General features: G+C 41.5%; 1 protein-coding gene and 1 long non-coding RNA gene across 8 annotated transcripts in view; one reads left to right on the plus strand and one right to left on the minus strand.

Annotated features, from left to right (window-relative positions):
- LOC142081599 (uncharacterized) overlaps positions 1-7,448 on the minus strand; it is a 34,716-nt gene extending 27,268 nt beyond the window's left edge. For 2 of the 4 annotated variants that reach the window (XR_012673397.1, XR_012673395.1), the window contains exons 1-4: positions 5,626-7,448; positions 4,669-4,732; positions 2,363-2,436; positions 883-942 (exon numbers count right to left, since the gene is read on the minus strand). This is a non-coding gene — a long non-coding RNA (uncharacterized LOC142081599). Of the gene's footprint in view, positions 1-882; positions 943-2,362; positions 2,437-4,668; positions 4,733-5,171; positions 5,596-5,625 lie in introns of those variants that run through there. The other 2 variants (XR_012673396.1, XR_012673398.1) reach the window with 2 other exon arrangements.
- An 81-nt stretch (positions 7,449-7,529) lies between these two features.
- The window catches only part of ARID2 (AT-rich interaction domain 2), a 106,735-nt gene continuing 99,239 nt past the window's right edge, over positions 7,530-15,025 (plus strand). Inside the window, exons 1-3 of one of the 4 annotated variants that reach the window (XR_012673392.1) lie at positions 7,530-8,210; positions 8,371-8,464; positions 9,597-9,694. Coding sequence is in view for 1 of the 4 variants with exons in the window: in XM_075148207.1 (XP_075004308.1) it covers positions 8,119-8,210; positions 8,371-8,464; positions 9,597-9,694 (284 nt within the window). In the remaining 3 variants the exon portion in view is untranslated. Of the gene's footprint in view, positions 8,211-8,370; positions 8,465-9,596; positions 9,695-15,025 lie in introns of those variants that run through there. The other 3 variants (XM_075148207.1, XM_075148208.1, XM_075148218.1) reach the window with 3 other exon arrangements.

Here is a 15,025-nt window from a genome sequence, read left to right on the forward strand (position 1 = left end):
TTATTGTCTTATAGATCTAGCTAAACTTGTAGCATTAAACAAAAAATCTATTTTGACTTCGTAAACTAACATTAGAGTAACTTGAAGAAGGATGAAATGAGACAAAAAGTTTCATTTCAAGAGACCACACTGTAAGCTCAGGGCACTGCTGTGTATGCGGGGGAACTCACTACAAGCAGTCCCCAGTGCAGCACATGACTTAGGTCACTGGAAGTTTGTGTTCATGAACTGAAATAAAATACTTACAATACTTACTTAATAATAAAGAAAGCCTTAAGATTACAAATCAAGTGTGAATAGCTGCAGTACTAAATATTCCTGAATCAGCAAAAGATGGAAACAAACTGTATGGTACTGCACAAGGAGATACATTTCTGAAGTAGAAGTCGCCTGTGACACTGCTGAAAGCCCCCTAGAGAGGGGGTTGCCCCACCCAAAATTATCAGGTTTTCCTCACTCCCTTGCTTGAGCCCACATTTTCTTTCATCTCCCTTCTTCCTTCTTCAGCACAATTGCAAGAATTCTTCCAACTTCTGTAGTGTTCTCCAACACATGCAAAGGAGTCTCACAGAGGGAGAGACCCTTCCTGGCCTGCAGTTTCCCCACTTTGCACACAAGCTAGATAAGGACAAGGCTAAGCAGACTAGTTTGCGTAACACATTTTAACACTGCTACCCCAAATGTCCACAGACTGTACTTTTGCCTCTTGGTAAGAGGTTAGGGGGCTACGCTCAGTCTTCTCTAAACAGTATTAGGTACATCTCAGCTCAGAACCTGACACTGCCCCATCTCTGTGCATCAGTCGCTCTTAAACGTAGTGATGCTGGTAGCTCTGGAAGCCCCAAGATCAAGAATTGATGGAAGATACAGGAGCATACATACACTCTATTTCTTCTACTTTTTCCTAAGCAACTTCGGTTATCCTCTGCTTGCAACAAGATTCTGGGTAGGACAGATCTTACATTAAGGTTCAAAATTCAGAAATAGTAGCAGCTCAGCCTAATAAACATTTTTACAGTATCTGAAGATTGACAGAGTCATAGATTCCCCAAGAGCTTCAAATGCTATCATGTTACTGCAACCAACCGGAACCAATACTTGACTACATTTGATAGCCCTTTATAGGTAAACAACCTCAAAAACTGTTTCTCACTAGCTTTTTTTTGTTATGTTAGACACTACTGCAGTTAAACAGGGCGATTTTCAAGTTAGGTGTCCCATCAGCATTTGACCAATGCAGGAAGTTTGAGATTTTTTTTTCCTTTCAGTTAGTCTGAAAATAGAGATACTTCCTTTTATCTAAGCAACACAACAGCATTCAATGCAATGCTGCTCATCTATCAGCAGTCTGTAAGACCAAATCCATATTAAGTAGATCACCAACAGATAGACTGAGAATCATAATTTAACAACAACAAATTTTCTCCTTCAAAAGTGCATTTGTGGGTATTCATGTGTTTTCACTGCTGTTAAGTATTTGATTTGCTTGGGCAATTTCAGTAGATTAGTTAGTTTAAATTATTTAATCAGTATTTCTTTCATCTACTACTTAAGTTTTCAGAAAAGTTTTTGCAGCATGTATTATACTGAAATACATAAATTGTCACATGTATTGTCTGTCCACACATTCACGGTTGCACAAACTACTTCCCTTTTCATTTATGCCTGTGTAAAAGTTAACTAAGGCAACCGCTTACTCAGAGAAATTTCTACATATTTTTAGCCACTGTTGACTGCCATTTGAATTGGTAAAAATATAAAGATGAGACAGTGCTAAATGACAAGCAAATATTGCTGGCAGATCGGCAATACTGAGAACTTTCCTGCTAGTAGCACTTTGCCACTTAGACTTTTAACAAATATTATGAAGTTATTATGTTTGGTTTTGCTTTAACTAGACCTTCCTCACCCATGTGTGATACCATCATTCTTACTCTACAAAACCCCCTGGAGTTGGAGCCAAATTTAACCTGATTGTTTCCGTATTTCTGAGCACGGTTCCTTTTTAACATTCAGTTTTGCATCTCAATCAAACTTTCACACACCCAACCAGAAACATGAATCACACTAGTGCTATTTCAGGAAACGTGTACAGCTATAGTGGCAGGAGAAGTGTGTCATCTACCAGATCATACAAACACAGAGGTAATCACAAAATAATGCCTGAAACAGGTAATTTACCAAGTGCAAATATGTTTTTTTCTTTTTAAAAAAACTTGCACCGGTTTGCTGTCAGGACATTTGTGACTTCTGTGCTGCAGACCAATGCAGACCATTTTACGCCATTAAGGCCCTAATCCGCATTACAGGTATTATAATTTAGGAAATGCAGCATTTTTTTTTGCCTGTAAGAAAAGGATACGAATTTGATAATCTTTCTAAACTTACTATTGAAGTATTGCCAACCCCAAGTGTTCAGCACACATAAGTCAGGACCTACAAAAGAATTACAATTTCAAAAGCACTGTAGTTTTGAAGTCAAGTGGGAGTGCATTTACGTATTTATTTTTACTTCTCCTTCAGTTGCATTTAGGGTTTTCCTGCTTCATGTTTCATACTTCATTGCACAACTGAAAAACCTCAACTTTGAAGTGTTTTTAATTTAGAGTTTAGATGATCATAAAATTCATTGATTCCAAGAGGTGGACCTTTGTGAAGAACAGCAAGTATTAGGAAATTACAATAATTACAGATAACATTTTAAAAAGTGTTTAATCAATTTACTTGAGTATTTACAACAGTGTTTATGTAGCCCATTTTTCCTTATGTTTTATTTTCTGAGTAGCAATACCATAAAAATAAGGTGAATTGAAATGAGGAAGGCGCACAACACGTTAGGAGATTTAGGAGGGAAGTTATTTAAAGTCATTTAAATAAACAACTTAAGAAGTTGGTTCCTTTCAACGTAAAAAGCATTTTTCTTTTTTTTTTTTTAAAAAAGATTATCTAAACCAAGCCTGCCGGGATAGTTAAATTCCACTAACTGTAGTGGAAATTCTGTACAAGTGTACAGAAGTAGTCTGTAATATTGCACATCTGCTTTCCCACCTTTGCTGCACTGTTCAGCATTTCATTTCATGCATAAGACCTTTAATTTATGATTTAATACTATACCACTGAAGACTAGCCATTTACAGTCTATACAAAGTAGCAGCATCTTTAAAAGAAGCTAGCACACTAAAATGTAATACTGAATAATATTTCAAAATTCTTTACGAAGGGGTAGGACTAATACCTTGCTGAGTAAATGCCCCTTGTTGAAGTGTACATCTGCCACAGCAAGCTGTGCAAACAGAGAAGTCTTTAGCCTAATATGTGCAGTTAACTCCAACACTTCAATATTTTTTATTAAAAATGGTTGAGATGAATGTCACTAAAATTTACCACTGGCTTTCTGACTCTTTCTCCTCTACCAGATGCTCTTCCTGTAATTCTCGTGCTTATTTTCATATTGCACCTATATTATACGCTACTGTCTGCAGTCTTAAGAGTGAATTTACTGTCTTCTCTAGTCCATCTAATAGGCTGCATTTTCTAAAAATACATATATACACACAGGCACATACACAGAAAAAAAATAAAATACACTAACTTCAGTTTCTAAGGATTTACAGTTTACTGTTTAATGTAAGTAGCATTCAGCTAGTGATACTAGTTACTCTAATCAAAACGTAATGTTGCCACAATTCAAGAGTAGCACAAACGGAAATGAAAATGGAAATGAGCAAGAATATTTCACCCACCAGAAAGCAAATGCAGAGTTAGTGGCACACTGACAAGAGCAATTGTGGCCTGCTCTCTGGATAGCAGCAGTTCAGCAGATAGGTAATAAGCACAAAATTTAATATTAAAGATTCAAGAAAAAAGCTTGAAACTGCAACACAGGATACAGCTATTAGAAGATTCACTTAGCAGAGTTATACTTAAGAAAAGCAACCAACACACACACATACACACAAAACCAAACAAAACCCCACCCAATCACTACTGAATAGTGACAATTCAGTTACTGGATCTGTACTGTCTGTCTCTGCAAGAATGCTCATTCCACACATAATATTTACACACTGAAATTCATTGTATATGGTAACTTTTATAAGCAGTTTATAATAGTACAGGTTTTATTTTACAATTTAAATAATTCAAATTGCATTGACAGGTACTATACAAAGATCAATAAAAGGATTATTTTTTTCTAAATAGCAAGATTTTTTCCCTTTCCCCCTACATTTAATCTTCAACTCTTTAATATGCAACAAGAGGTATTTCATAATTCTTAAATATCAACGTAATTTCGGTACATTTAAAAATTATCACTTCCACCAGAAACAGGTCATCACCTTTATTTAATACCATTAAAATGCATGCATATTAAGACAGATAAATCAGAAAAAAAGTCTTAACTCACAAGTCCTTCCTCTACCTCAAAGAAGAGGTCAATATAAAATAGCAGTATTTTACCCCGTCAATTACCCCATCAACATAAAAATAGCAAAACCAGTGGTGTAATACTAATATCAGCTTCACAACCTTATCATAGGGGATCTCCAACTATTTCAGCTATAAGCTGAAGAAGCAAGCGATCAGAACCAAGACATCATTAATGTAAAACAGTAATTATTATCAAGCTGGCATCACAAGATCAGAGTCCATACAGACATTTTGTACCTTGGTGCTGGATAGTGTTACTTGAAGCATCAGCCTAATAGCCGGTTTATTCATAAGGCACGCACTAAAATGAAACAAACAGTAATTAAGTGCTGACAGTGACCTAGTTAGCTACATAAGGAGCTAGATCGTCCTGTCGTTCATTACAGGTTCGCCGGAATCCGACAGGAACGGTTCCGTCCGCCCGGGCTGCGCGGGAGGGCAAGAGCGGAGAGCAGCGCCTCTCCCCCCGGCAGCCCCGGGCTCCCGCGCTCGCCGCAGCCCGCCCAGCCCCCCGCCGCCGGCCGCTCCCCCAGCCCCCCGCCTCCGAAGCCCTCGGACTCAGCGAGCTGGGCCCCGGCGAGCGGCGGAGCCGGCGCGGGCAGCGCCAAGGCCGCCTGCCTTCGCCTTCCCCTCCCCCTCGCCGCAGCTCCGGCAGCTCCGCACTGGGATAACGCAGCCTCTGACTCGCCCGCTGCTCGCGTCCCCCTTCACCTCCCTCTTCTCCCTCCCCCAACGCGCACACTTGACAGAAAGTCTCCTCTCGGCGGCGGGAGGGCGGTGAAATCCTTCGCTCTCCTCCCTCCGCTCTCTGTAATGCGAACGAGCCGCCGCCTTCTGTTCCTCAGCCTTGGCCAAGTCGGCGTTTTGTTGACAGGCTCTGCCGGGCACAAAATGGGGCTGCCGCTTCCATGGGCGCCGCCATTTTGTGAGGAGCCGCCGCGCTAGCTGTAGCCGCAGCCTCAGTAGCGGCGGCAACGGCAGCCCAGGCGCGCCGGAGCGGCGGCCGGGGTCTGTGTAATGGTTGAATAAAGTGACCCCCTCTAGGGAATCCCCAGCTGACAGTTACGTAAGGGACCGTGCGCAATTGCTGTGCTTAGCATGGAAACCCACCTAGCCCTGCTACGCAATTTGCCTATCCTCCCCTCTGCCTCCCACTCCCCTTCACACAGCACCCGGGCGAGGAAAGTGACTCACCTCTGCCGACCGCCCCTCGCGGAGGGGAGACCCCCTGCTTTTAAGGAATTTTAAGGCACGATTAAAAACCACCGCCCTCCTGTGAAGGAAGGTTTAGCTGTGTATGTCTGAAAGAGCGATTTAGCCCCACAATCGCTTGTTTTAAACCTCTCTCATTCACATTATCCTGGCTTTGGGAGTCTTACGCATACTGTTGCTGAAATAGCAGAAACTCGGAGTATCACAGGCAGGAGCTGCAGACCAGGATCTGCTGCAGGTCTAATTTGCGGGGGGAGGCCCTCTTAATGCTACAATGAATAGACACCATGCGTTTCTTACACTGAAATTCACCCACCACCACTCCATCCACACAGAGAGGGTGACTTTCAATACAGAGTATTAATTTGAAACTGAGGGATTTCTTTTCCCCCTCCCCACCCCAAAGTGTGAGCCCAGGGCAAATCTTACCAAGCATCTTACTGTATCTCTATGGCTATATTCAAGCTGAAACAGCACTCCAGTCAAAAGGAAAAAAAAATCTTCTTTGGAAAAAAAGAATGTTTTATTTTCTGAAGTAAGTTAGTACATGGAGTAGAAAGGAATTATAGTTTTCCTTCTTTAAGTGCTCACCTGGGGCCATAATGTGCCATTGATTTTAAAACACAGCTCCTTACTGACTTTAATGAGGAGTTCTACTTAAAAAAAACTAAAGGCCCAATCTGGCCTTGGATTTCAATGTATCAGTTGCGAGGGGCAAATGTTCCTCCAGAGTCTCGTAAACTGGAGCAAGCGCTCACCTGCGGCTCTGTTTGCTTGCCAGGGAAGGACAAATGCCCACCTGGATCGCCGCTTGCTTTCCCTGAGGAGCAAAGGTTCGACGGAAGGCACCTCGCACCGCATGGAACCTTTCTCACTCCTGTTTGCCCCAAGCGGCACCAGGCTCCGTTGTGGTCAGTGTGCAGGTCTTCTCCTGGGCTCCCCTGTGTGGAAAACACGTCAGGAGACAAGTGTTTACAAACAGTGTACACACCATAGGCAGAGGGGAAAGCAGGCCGCAGTGCCACTGTTGGCTATTGCCCGTCCAGGGTGAGGGCCAAGACCTTCCTCATTAATTTTATGCTGTATGTTCCATTCAACATACAGAAATATATAGCTGGCTTAGATTGAGTACAGCAGTGCTAAAGCACTTTGATTACAGGCCATGGTATCTCCAAGAGAAAGAAAAAAAAAAAACATTTATGGAGCGAGCCAGAGCTCCGGCCCCTGCTGGCAAACCTCTCCCGGGCACCCCCTGCTTGGGAAAGCGCTCGGCGTTCTCCTTTGGGGAGTTTCAAATACCTCACGTCTCGAAATGAGGGGTTCCTGCTGCCCCCCCCGCTCAGCCAGCAGCCCCCCCGCCCCCGCCGTGCCATCCGGGGCGACTTCCTGCCCTTGGAAACACCTCAGGCCGGGGGACTCGGAAAGTTTTTCGAAAGTCCAAATCCACCAGTGCCCCCTTCAGTTGTTGTTTTCTCTCCCCTTGAACTCAGGGCGTTGGGCTTAGTCCAATTAAAAAATTCGGCCCCGCTTTCCAAATCCACCTTTCCTGCCCTCCCCCCCCGCCGTCAGCCAGCGGAGAGAGGCCGATCGGTGCGAGCCTGGCGAGGGAGGGCCCTTTCCCCGGCCCCTAGCCCCGGAACAACCGGTAGTAGCCGTTTTTTTCCTCCCCTCTTCTCCTTCTCCCTCGCCTCTTTCCGCCCGGCTTTGTGTGAAGTTTGCGGCACATTGCAGATGAGCCCTTAGCGGCGAGAGGAGCCTATTGTTCCCCGCCAGGAACTGCTTGCTGGGGCTGTGCTGGCTTTTGCCTTTAGAGCTGCCTTGTGCAGTACCGGGACCGGCCTCCGGGGTCCGCTGTGTTGCGCTCTCGTCCAGGCAGAAGCACGGCGGCCTCAGATCTTTTTGTCTGAGAGAGAAGAGAAGTGAATCCCGCTGCCGCCGCCACCGCCGCCGCCGCCGCTGCCGTAGCTGTACAGTGTGTGTGTGTGAGAGAGCGAGCGAGGGAGCGAGCGAGGGAGAGGGAGATCGCATGGAGCCGCGGCTGTAACACACACACACTGTCAATACCTCACTCCGGCTCCCCCCCCACCCCACCACAACAGTAACCCAATTCATTGTGTGATCCAGCAGCACCATGTTGAGTCTCATGTGCAGGCTGGATCGGTTGGGTTTGTGGTGCTGAGAGAGGCAGCAGCAGCGGGAGGAGGAATTACTGAGAGGTGCCCCTCTCCCTCCCTGTCTCTTTGCCTGTGTGTTGTGTGGAGACAGGACTCGCAATTACCACACTCTCTGGGCTCCCTTATTCCTTTTAAACTTTTTTTTAAACAAGCCCCTCTCCATGGCTGATCCCCGGCCGAGCACGGGCACCTGGGTCTCTTAAAGACAAGGAGGAGCCGGGGATTGTTGTTGTTGTTGTTGTCGGCCGTTTTTTTTTTTAAATTGGATTTTTTTTTTACGAGAACCTTTTTTAATACAAAAATGGCAAATTCGACGGGTAAAAACCACGCAGACCAGCGGAGAAAGGGACTCGCTTTCCTGGACGAGCTGCGGCAGTTTCACCACAGCAGAGGGTGAGGAAAATGGGGAGATGGAACGGGAGGGGGGGAGGCTTTTAAACCGACCAGATCCAACTTCCAGCCCCTTCCCTGAAGGACACGGCAGCCCCAGCGAGGGGAGAAAAGGGGGCAGAGCTGACAAGTTGTGGTGTTTTGTGTGTATCTCCTTTGGCAGGTCTCCTTTTAAGAAGATCCCCGTGGTGGGTGGGAAGGAGCTGGATCTTCACGCTCTCTACACCAGAGTCACCACTTTAGGCGGATTTGGGAAGGTGAGTGGAAGTTTTAATTTGGGTTTCCCTCCCACTAACCTCTTCCCAAAAGTCTCCTCTGACCCCCGGGGGCGGCGGGGGGAGCCGGGGTGGCCGGGAACCGTCCTATTTAAAGCCGGTTAGAGAAGGTGGGGGGTGGAAGAAGGAAGCGAGCAGACAGGCAGGTTGGTGGCTTGGCCTTGTCGGTGGAGCGATGAAGGGGGATCCGGGGGTACGGCGCACACCCCGCCCGTGCCTCCCCCGCCTCCGCCGGAGCCCCTCGCCCCTGCCCCCCTTCCCCGGGAGAAGGCGAGGAGGGAGCAGAGGGCTTCGGTCGGCGAGAGGCAGTTTCTTTCGCTTGTGGTGGCAGCTCTGTGTGTGTCTCTCTCTCTCAGGGAGAGACAGAGAGGAGAGAGTCTGAGTGCAGTTTTAGTGCAACTCAAAATTAGCGGGCATGTTTAACATCGATAATCGGCACGGAGCATGGGCTAGGAAACGATCCTCGCAGCCGGGGGGGGCCGGGCGCTGCCCTCCGAGCCCTTCCCGGAGAAAAATAACAAAAGGGGCACCCAAGACGGTGTGTAATCAAATAGCCATCTTTAGGCTTCAAGGCTAGGGACAGAAATGTAGGCCTCAAAAGAAAGGCCTCTCTGTGTCTGTGGATCTGTCTCGGGGGGACCCCCCGGGACGGCGCCCCCGCGCCCCGCAGGCCAGGGGGCGCCCCCGCCGAGGCTTCCCTGCCTTATTTTAAACTTCTTTGGGTTTTTAACGGACCGCGTTAGGATTTAAAAGGGGGCGACAGAGGGACTCCCGATTGGTTATTGTCCAGGCAGTAAAAACAAAAACAAACAAACCCCAAAACAATACCAACTCTCCCGGCCGCCCCCCCCAAAAAAAAAAAAAAACCAACGGTGTATATATTAAAAAATAAATAAAGTAAAATACCGATGGGAAGCGGGATTATTCCCGAAGGGAAATGCTACCGACTGTCAGTAAAATACATAGTCCTAAATCCCACATGCATTCGTGTTTATTTCTTTTTATATATTTATCTATTTGCTTCATGGCAGCTTGTGTTTTTTTGTGATGTTCACTGTCAACGACGTGTTTATGTGTACGTTGTGTATCTCGGCCTGTGTGTTGTTTTTGACAGGTATCAGAGAAGAATCAGTGGGGAGAAATTGTAGAGGAGTTTAACTTTCCCAGAAGTTGTTCTAACGCTGCCTTCGCTTTAAAACAGTATTACTTGCGGTGAGTGCTATCAAGCTGTTGCAGCAGTATTTTTGAGTGGGGGATTATATTTGGTTTCCAGTGTGTGCAATAATAAAAATATCCCTACTCTTTAAAAATGCTGTAAAATAAAGCAGAAAGAACTTGTAATTCCTTACTGGTCTGGTGCAGTGATCAGTTAAAGGTAATTCTGTTTTGTAGTTATTTTATTTGTATTTTACATCTGCAAGCCTTAAACTTTGAAGGGATCCCAAGTATATAAACAATATATGTCAGAGCCATTTTTATTGATTGTTTTAGAACGACGGTACTAAAGGACTGTTACTAAGAGATCATGTTATTGTAGTTACAGAAACTTAGCTTAATTTTTGGAGCACTGAAATGTGTTGATATATGTAAACTTGTTTACTGCTCAGCGGGATCAGACATTGAATGAAAATGCATCTGCAGGAAGGTAGACTGCTTTGGTTAAATTATATTATCAATTTCTAGCAGCATACATTATTTTTTATTTTAGAGTGCAAAGAGCTAAATAATTTTGTCTATTACTTGAAAAATAGTAGATTTCTGCAGTTTTCAAAAATAAGATCACATTCCTTGAAATGATACAGGTTATTTTTTTGTGATGCAGATTATTTTTTAATGTAGCATGGAATTCATATTGAATATTTTAAATTACTGTGTGTGGTACTGTTCAGTTACTAGATGTTTTTTTAAAAAAATTAATTTTTATTAACTTTTGGTGATTATTCTTTGTGTGAAAGATTTTTAAATTATTGCGTATATAGTGTGTTTAGATGCTATATGTAGACAATTACATTTCATTTAGAATAAAGTTTTATATGCATTGGTTAAGGAATGTAATTTTCTGTTTCTGAATTGTATAAATGATATTTTTCATTGCAATTAATAATAGTATAGATGTGCAATATGTACAAAAGATGTTTAGGCTTTTGGACTTCTGTTTTGGTGATCTGAGTACACACAAGCTTTATCTGTCTCTAGTTTGGCCTTCTGAATTAGGAAATGCAGTAATTGTACAGGTGCACTTTCTATTGGTTGTCCTAGATTGACTTCCAGCTTGAAGCTGTAGAGTTCATAGCACAGTGGAGCAGTTATTGAGTTACAATGATGTCTGGAAAACCTTAGTCAGAAATCTGTAGTTACTGAATTTTTCTTTTTTTGGTGGTGACATATGGTTGCTTTAAGATCCAGACTAAGAAAAGAAATTACCATTGTTAATAGCTTTAGCAAAGTTTATGGTTGCTAGCAGGCCTAGGAATGAAGTGGGAAGCTCACTTTAGGATGTCCTTCTCTGTTGGTTTGGGTTTTTTGGGGTTTTTTTGTTTTGTTTTGTTTTTTTCCCCCCTCCAACATAGTATTGAGATAGTGTTCCTGAAGATTTGTCAGATCACAGAAAGCAGTTTTTTGCTTTTTGAGTTTTTCTGTTGGACCGTGTAGTCTATTACTCGACTGGATTTTACATATAATTTGCAAAGTGATAGTTTTTTGTTTTTTACCTTTCCTTTTTATTTCCATATTTTACAAGTGTTTTAATGGCCTAACTTTTTGCAGTAGAAGGTTGTATGTCATTTGTGTTTTCATCTGTATTTTGAAAGCATTTATATGCTGTGACAGTTAACACAATTAATGTTAATTTAGCCTTCTAATGACCATTAATTTTTAATAAGATACTACTTTTTAATTTAGAATCAGACATACAAAAATGTTATTTTTATTATTAGCAAGCTGGTATTGACATTTTTTAAAGTATAGTTGCTGAAAATATGTGTAAATGATTACATACAAATAACTGAAAGGTTTTTTCTTTTTGGAATATAGAGAAAAAAGTTGATAAACAGTTAAGATGAAGAATCTTTAAAAATGTCTGTTTTATCATGATCTCTGTGATTTACCTAGGCCATTCTGAAATAAACTGTGGAGGCTGTTGGTTTTGGGGTGGATTGGTTTTTAGTGGTTGTTTTGTTTTTTGTTGTGTTGTTTTGTTTTGTTTTTGGGTTTTCTAAATTACTGCTTTACTCACTGTTGCTTCTCACATAATCTAAGTTTGATATGAACTGTTTCCCAGCTGAGTTCACCTCCTTACATGTGCATAAGACTGTATATACACATGTATCTCTGCTAGATTAATGTTCATTTAGCTTTAACCTAGAAGGTTTAGGGTGGGAATTAGGTTATAGGGAAAGAAAAAATGTTCTAATGATAGATTTTTAAAAAGGGTCTTGTTTATCTGCGTTGACGAACATAACCTGAGGTTTCTTATAGGGCTAGATTTTCATGAACTGCTGAGCAATTGCCTTTGGAAAAAAAATGTTCCTCTTTAGTCTCAAGTATGACTATAATCCTGGCCTCACTATTGTAATGACTATGCAAACAAAGCCAAACAAATTGAGGCCTATCAACTTTTATATACTTTTTTATCCAATCGTATGTTGTGTGTCCTGTGAAGTGAGGGATCTGCATGGCAGATGGGACCCTGTTGAATTCAGAGAGATTTGGTGGTGTGCACCTACATGAACACATTTGCAGATTTGGATTTGTGATGGTTTGTGATGAAAGTTGCTTCTTTCTATGAAACATCTGGCATACCATGTTCACTGAGATAAGATCTCAAGCTACATGGACCACTTGCTCATTTTGCTGTGTTATCTCTAATAATGCTGTCATTTTGACTTAAAATTACGGTGTAAATAATTTAGAAAGTTGAATTATTTGTGTGACGTCTGTAGTCTTGTTGGCTTGATCAAACTGAATGTTTTGCAAAACAATCATCGGGTTATGGTTTTTCTAGGCAGTTGTGAGGTGTATCTTTTTTGTTTAAATAACTTTTTCATTTTGACTGTTGTGGAATTTTGCTGGGTGTCTTTGGGAATGTATGCTAGGCTTCATTAAAGATGTGAATTGTTTAAACTTCTGATATAATCCTGATAGGCTTTATGATAGGTGATATTTGAATACATGATAGACAATCCTATCTACCCCTTCTCCCTTGCACTGCCCTCTCTTTTCTCTCACTGGAAAAAGTTATTTATAATAGGGAAAGTCTGAACCATTCAAACTTTGTGCCTGTGTTGCTTTGAGCTGTCTGACAGGTGAAGTAATTTATGCACTGTGGTTCTTAGTGAGCAGTCAAAAGCCACAGTGCCGATAACCATTGATAGACTGTACTTGTTAATGTAGTTCTCTAAGTCTCTACAGCATCAGAGTGTGTAATTCCCTTGGATGTAGTGCAAATTAGATGTTTCATCTCAATTGAGGTGAATTAGTAAAGCATTTTCTAAATGCTTCTCTAAAGATTATTTTATAATGTTAATGAAAATATTTTAATATGGGGTAATAAATGTAAACATCAGTAATGTCGGCGTGCTTTTACGTTTTTGTTAGTTGGTAAGCATACAGTAGGTGAAAAGAAAGTTAACATGAAATATTGCCTGTTTTTTATGTTAATGGTTGATTAGGTTACAGTCCTACAAAGAATTGGGCTGATGTGACCTCATATGTCAGTATAAGGTTCTGTTGGTTTTCATGTGAGCGTAAGCGATACATTTATTTCTGTTGTGGGTCTTCATCTGTTCTTGGGGAGTGAGAGACCTTGTAAACTAAATGTGCAAATGAAGTATGCCTAACTGAATTAAAAATCAGTTTGCTTTTAAAAAGTATTTATCTGCATTAAGAGAAATTATGTGAAAGGACTAAGTGTAAGGTAAAATAAGTTTTGCAGTTCTGCAGAGAATTTCTGAAAGATGGGAAGCAGGTGTGTATTGTAAGCTTCTGGTAAAGGCAGCAGAAATGAGTTCATACTAGTTAAAGGTGAATAAGAATTTGCTGTTGTAAATATTGGGGAGGTAAGGGGAAGTCAAGTAGAGAGGAAAGAGGTCAGTTCATAAATGAGAAGTTGCATAAAGTCATTATAAAGACAAGCCATTATGCTGAATTTCCTGAAATTCCATATATAGTAGGATGAAAAAGTGTGAGCGGTTAAAAATCAGGACCATATGAAATAGTTATTGACAACAAATAGAGGGGGTTCTTGAAAGATCTGAAGATATTTATAAGTCATTTGATCTTCAAGTTGCCACTAAGAAATTGAAAAATAGTACTGATTTCTTTTTTTAAAAAAAAAAACAAACGGGGAAAGAAAAAGGAAAAAAAAAGCATGAGCTGAAGAACTAGATAAACTTAAGGGATTCTGTTCCTAGTAAAATAATGGCAGAAATATTAGGGAAAAAATAATAAGCAGCCTGGAATTTTCCAAGCAAAATCACTTTAAAAGAGTTTTCTTTGTTATTCTTGCTCAGTGTTTAAAATTAGGATCTGATACTGCAACAGCATCTGCACACACATCAGTGAGTATGGAGAAGTACAGGACTGGCTTGCTTGCCAGATCTGATTGCAGGTTCAAGGCCCCAGTGGATGAAGAGAAAGTTGTAGCTGTAGTAATATTTTACATATTTTCTAAAATTCAAATACATCTCAAAATGTCTTATTAACAAATTATTTATGTATATGGATAGTCATCTGAATGAAAAATTGGTTAAAGGACTATAAACAAAAATAGAACAAAGGATAAAGAATGTATTTGGTGAGTCACAGCAGTTTTAGGTGCTAAAGGAGTAACATCAGTGCTTACATATGCATGTAGTAATACAAGTTTAGCCATTTTAGATATATTCAGTGTCTGGATTGATTAACTTTATGAGAAGGTGAATAGCATATGTGCGACATTAGCAGACAATGATAGTGGGAAGAGTTAAACACAAGTCAAGGCAGAAAAGAAAAGGTTATCTAAAGAAATTAGGCACATTGTTGGAAAATACAAATGAGATTTAGTTTGGAAAATGCAAGCTAAAACAGTTGAGGGACAGCAATCCAAAACAGGTATTCATTGTGAGGGAATAACCTGGAAAGCAGTATTGCTGAAAAAGGGATAGGAGTGATACCATGGGCCTGATAATCCTGTCAGTTGTGTGCACCCAGCTCCCTTTCATATGAAAGGGATTTGTGCATGCTTCTGACAGGAAGAACAGGCCCCAATTTGCAATATGAAATATAGACTTTGTAAAAATCAGAATGAGTTTAGGTTGCAGCCACAGAGGTATTGAACAAGTGGGAGATGAGTTTTTGTATGAGATTGTGTAACTGTTTGGAGTACTGTTTTACTTTCAGAGCCTTTGCAACAGGTGGGGCAACTTAACAGAAGCTTAGAGAAGAGCAACAAAATGTTAAGAAGGCTGAAGAGACTAATTGATTTTAAAAAAGATTTGAGAAGTAAATGCTTTGTTTGCCTAAATGAACATTTTGGGTAAGAAGGGGAAATGGTGTCTTACAAGC

The sequence above is a fragment of the Calonectris borealis genome, chromosome 1 (genome assembly GCF_964195595.1).
Source record: "Calonectris borealis chromosome 1, bCalBor7.hap1.2, whole genome shotgun sequence".
NCBI lineage: Eukaryota > Metazoa > Chordata > Aves > Procellariiformes > Procellariidae > Calonectris > Calonectris borealis.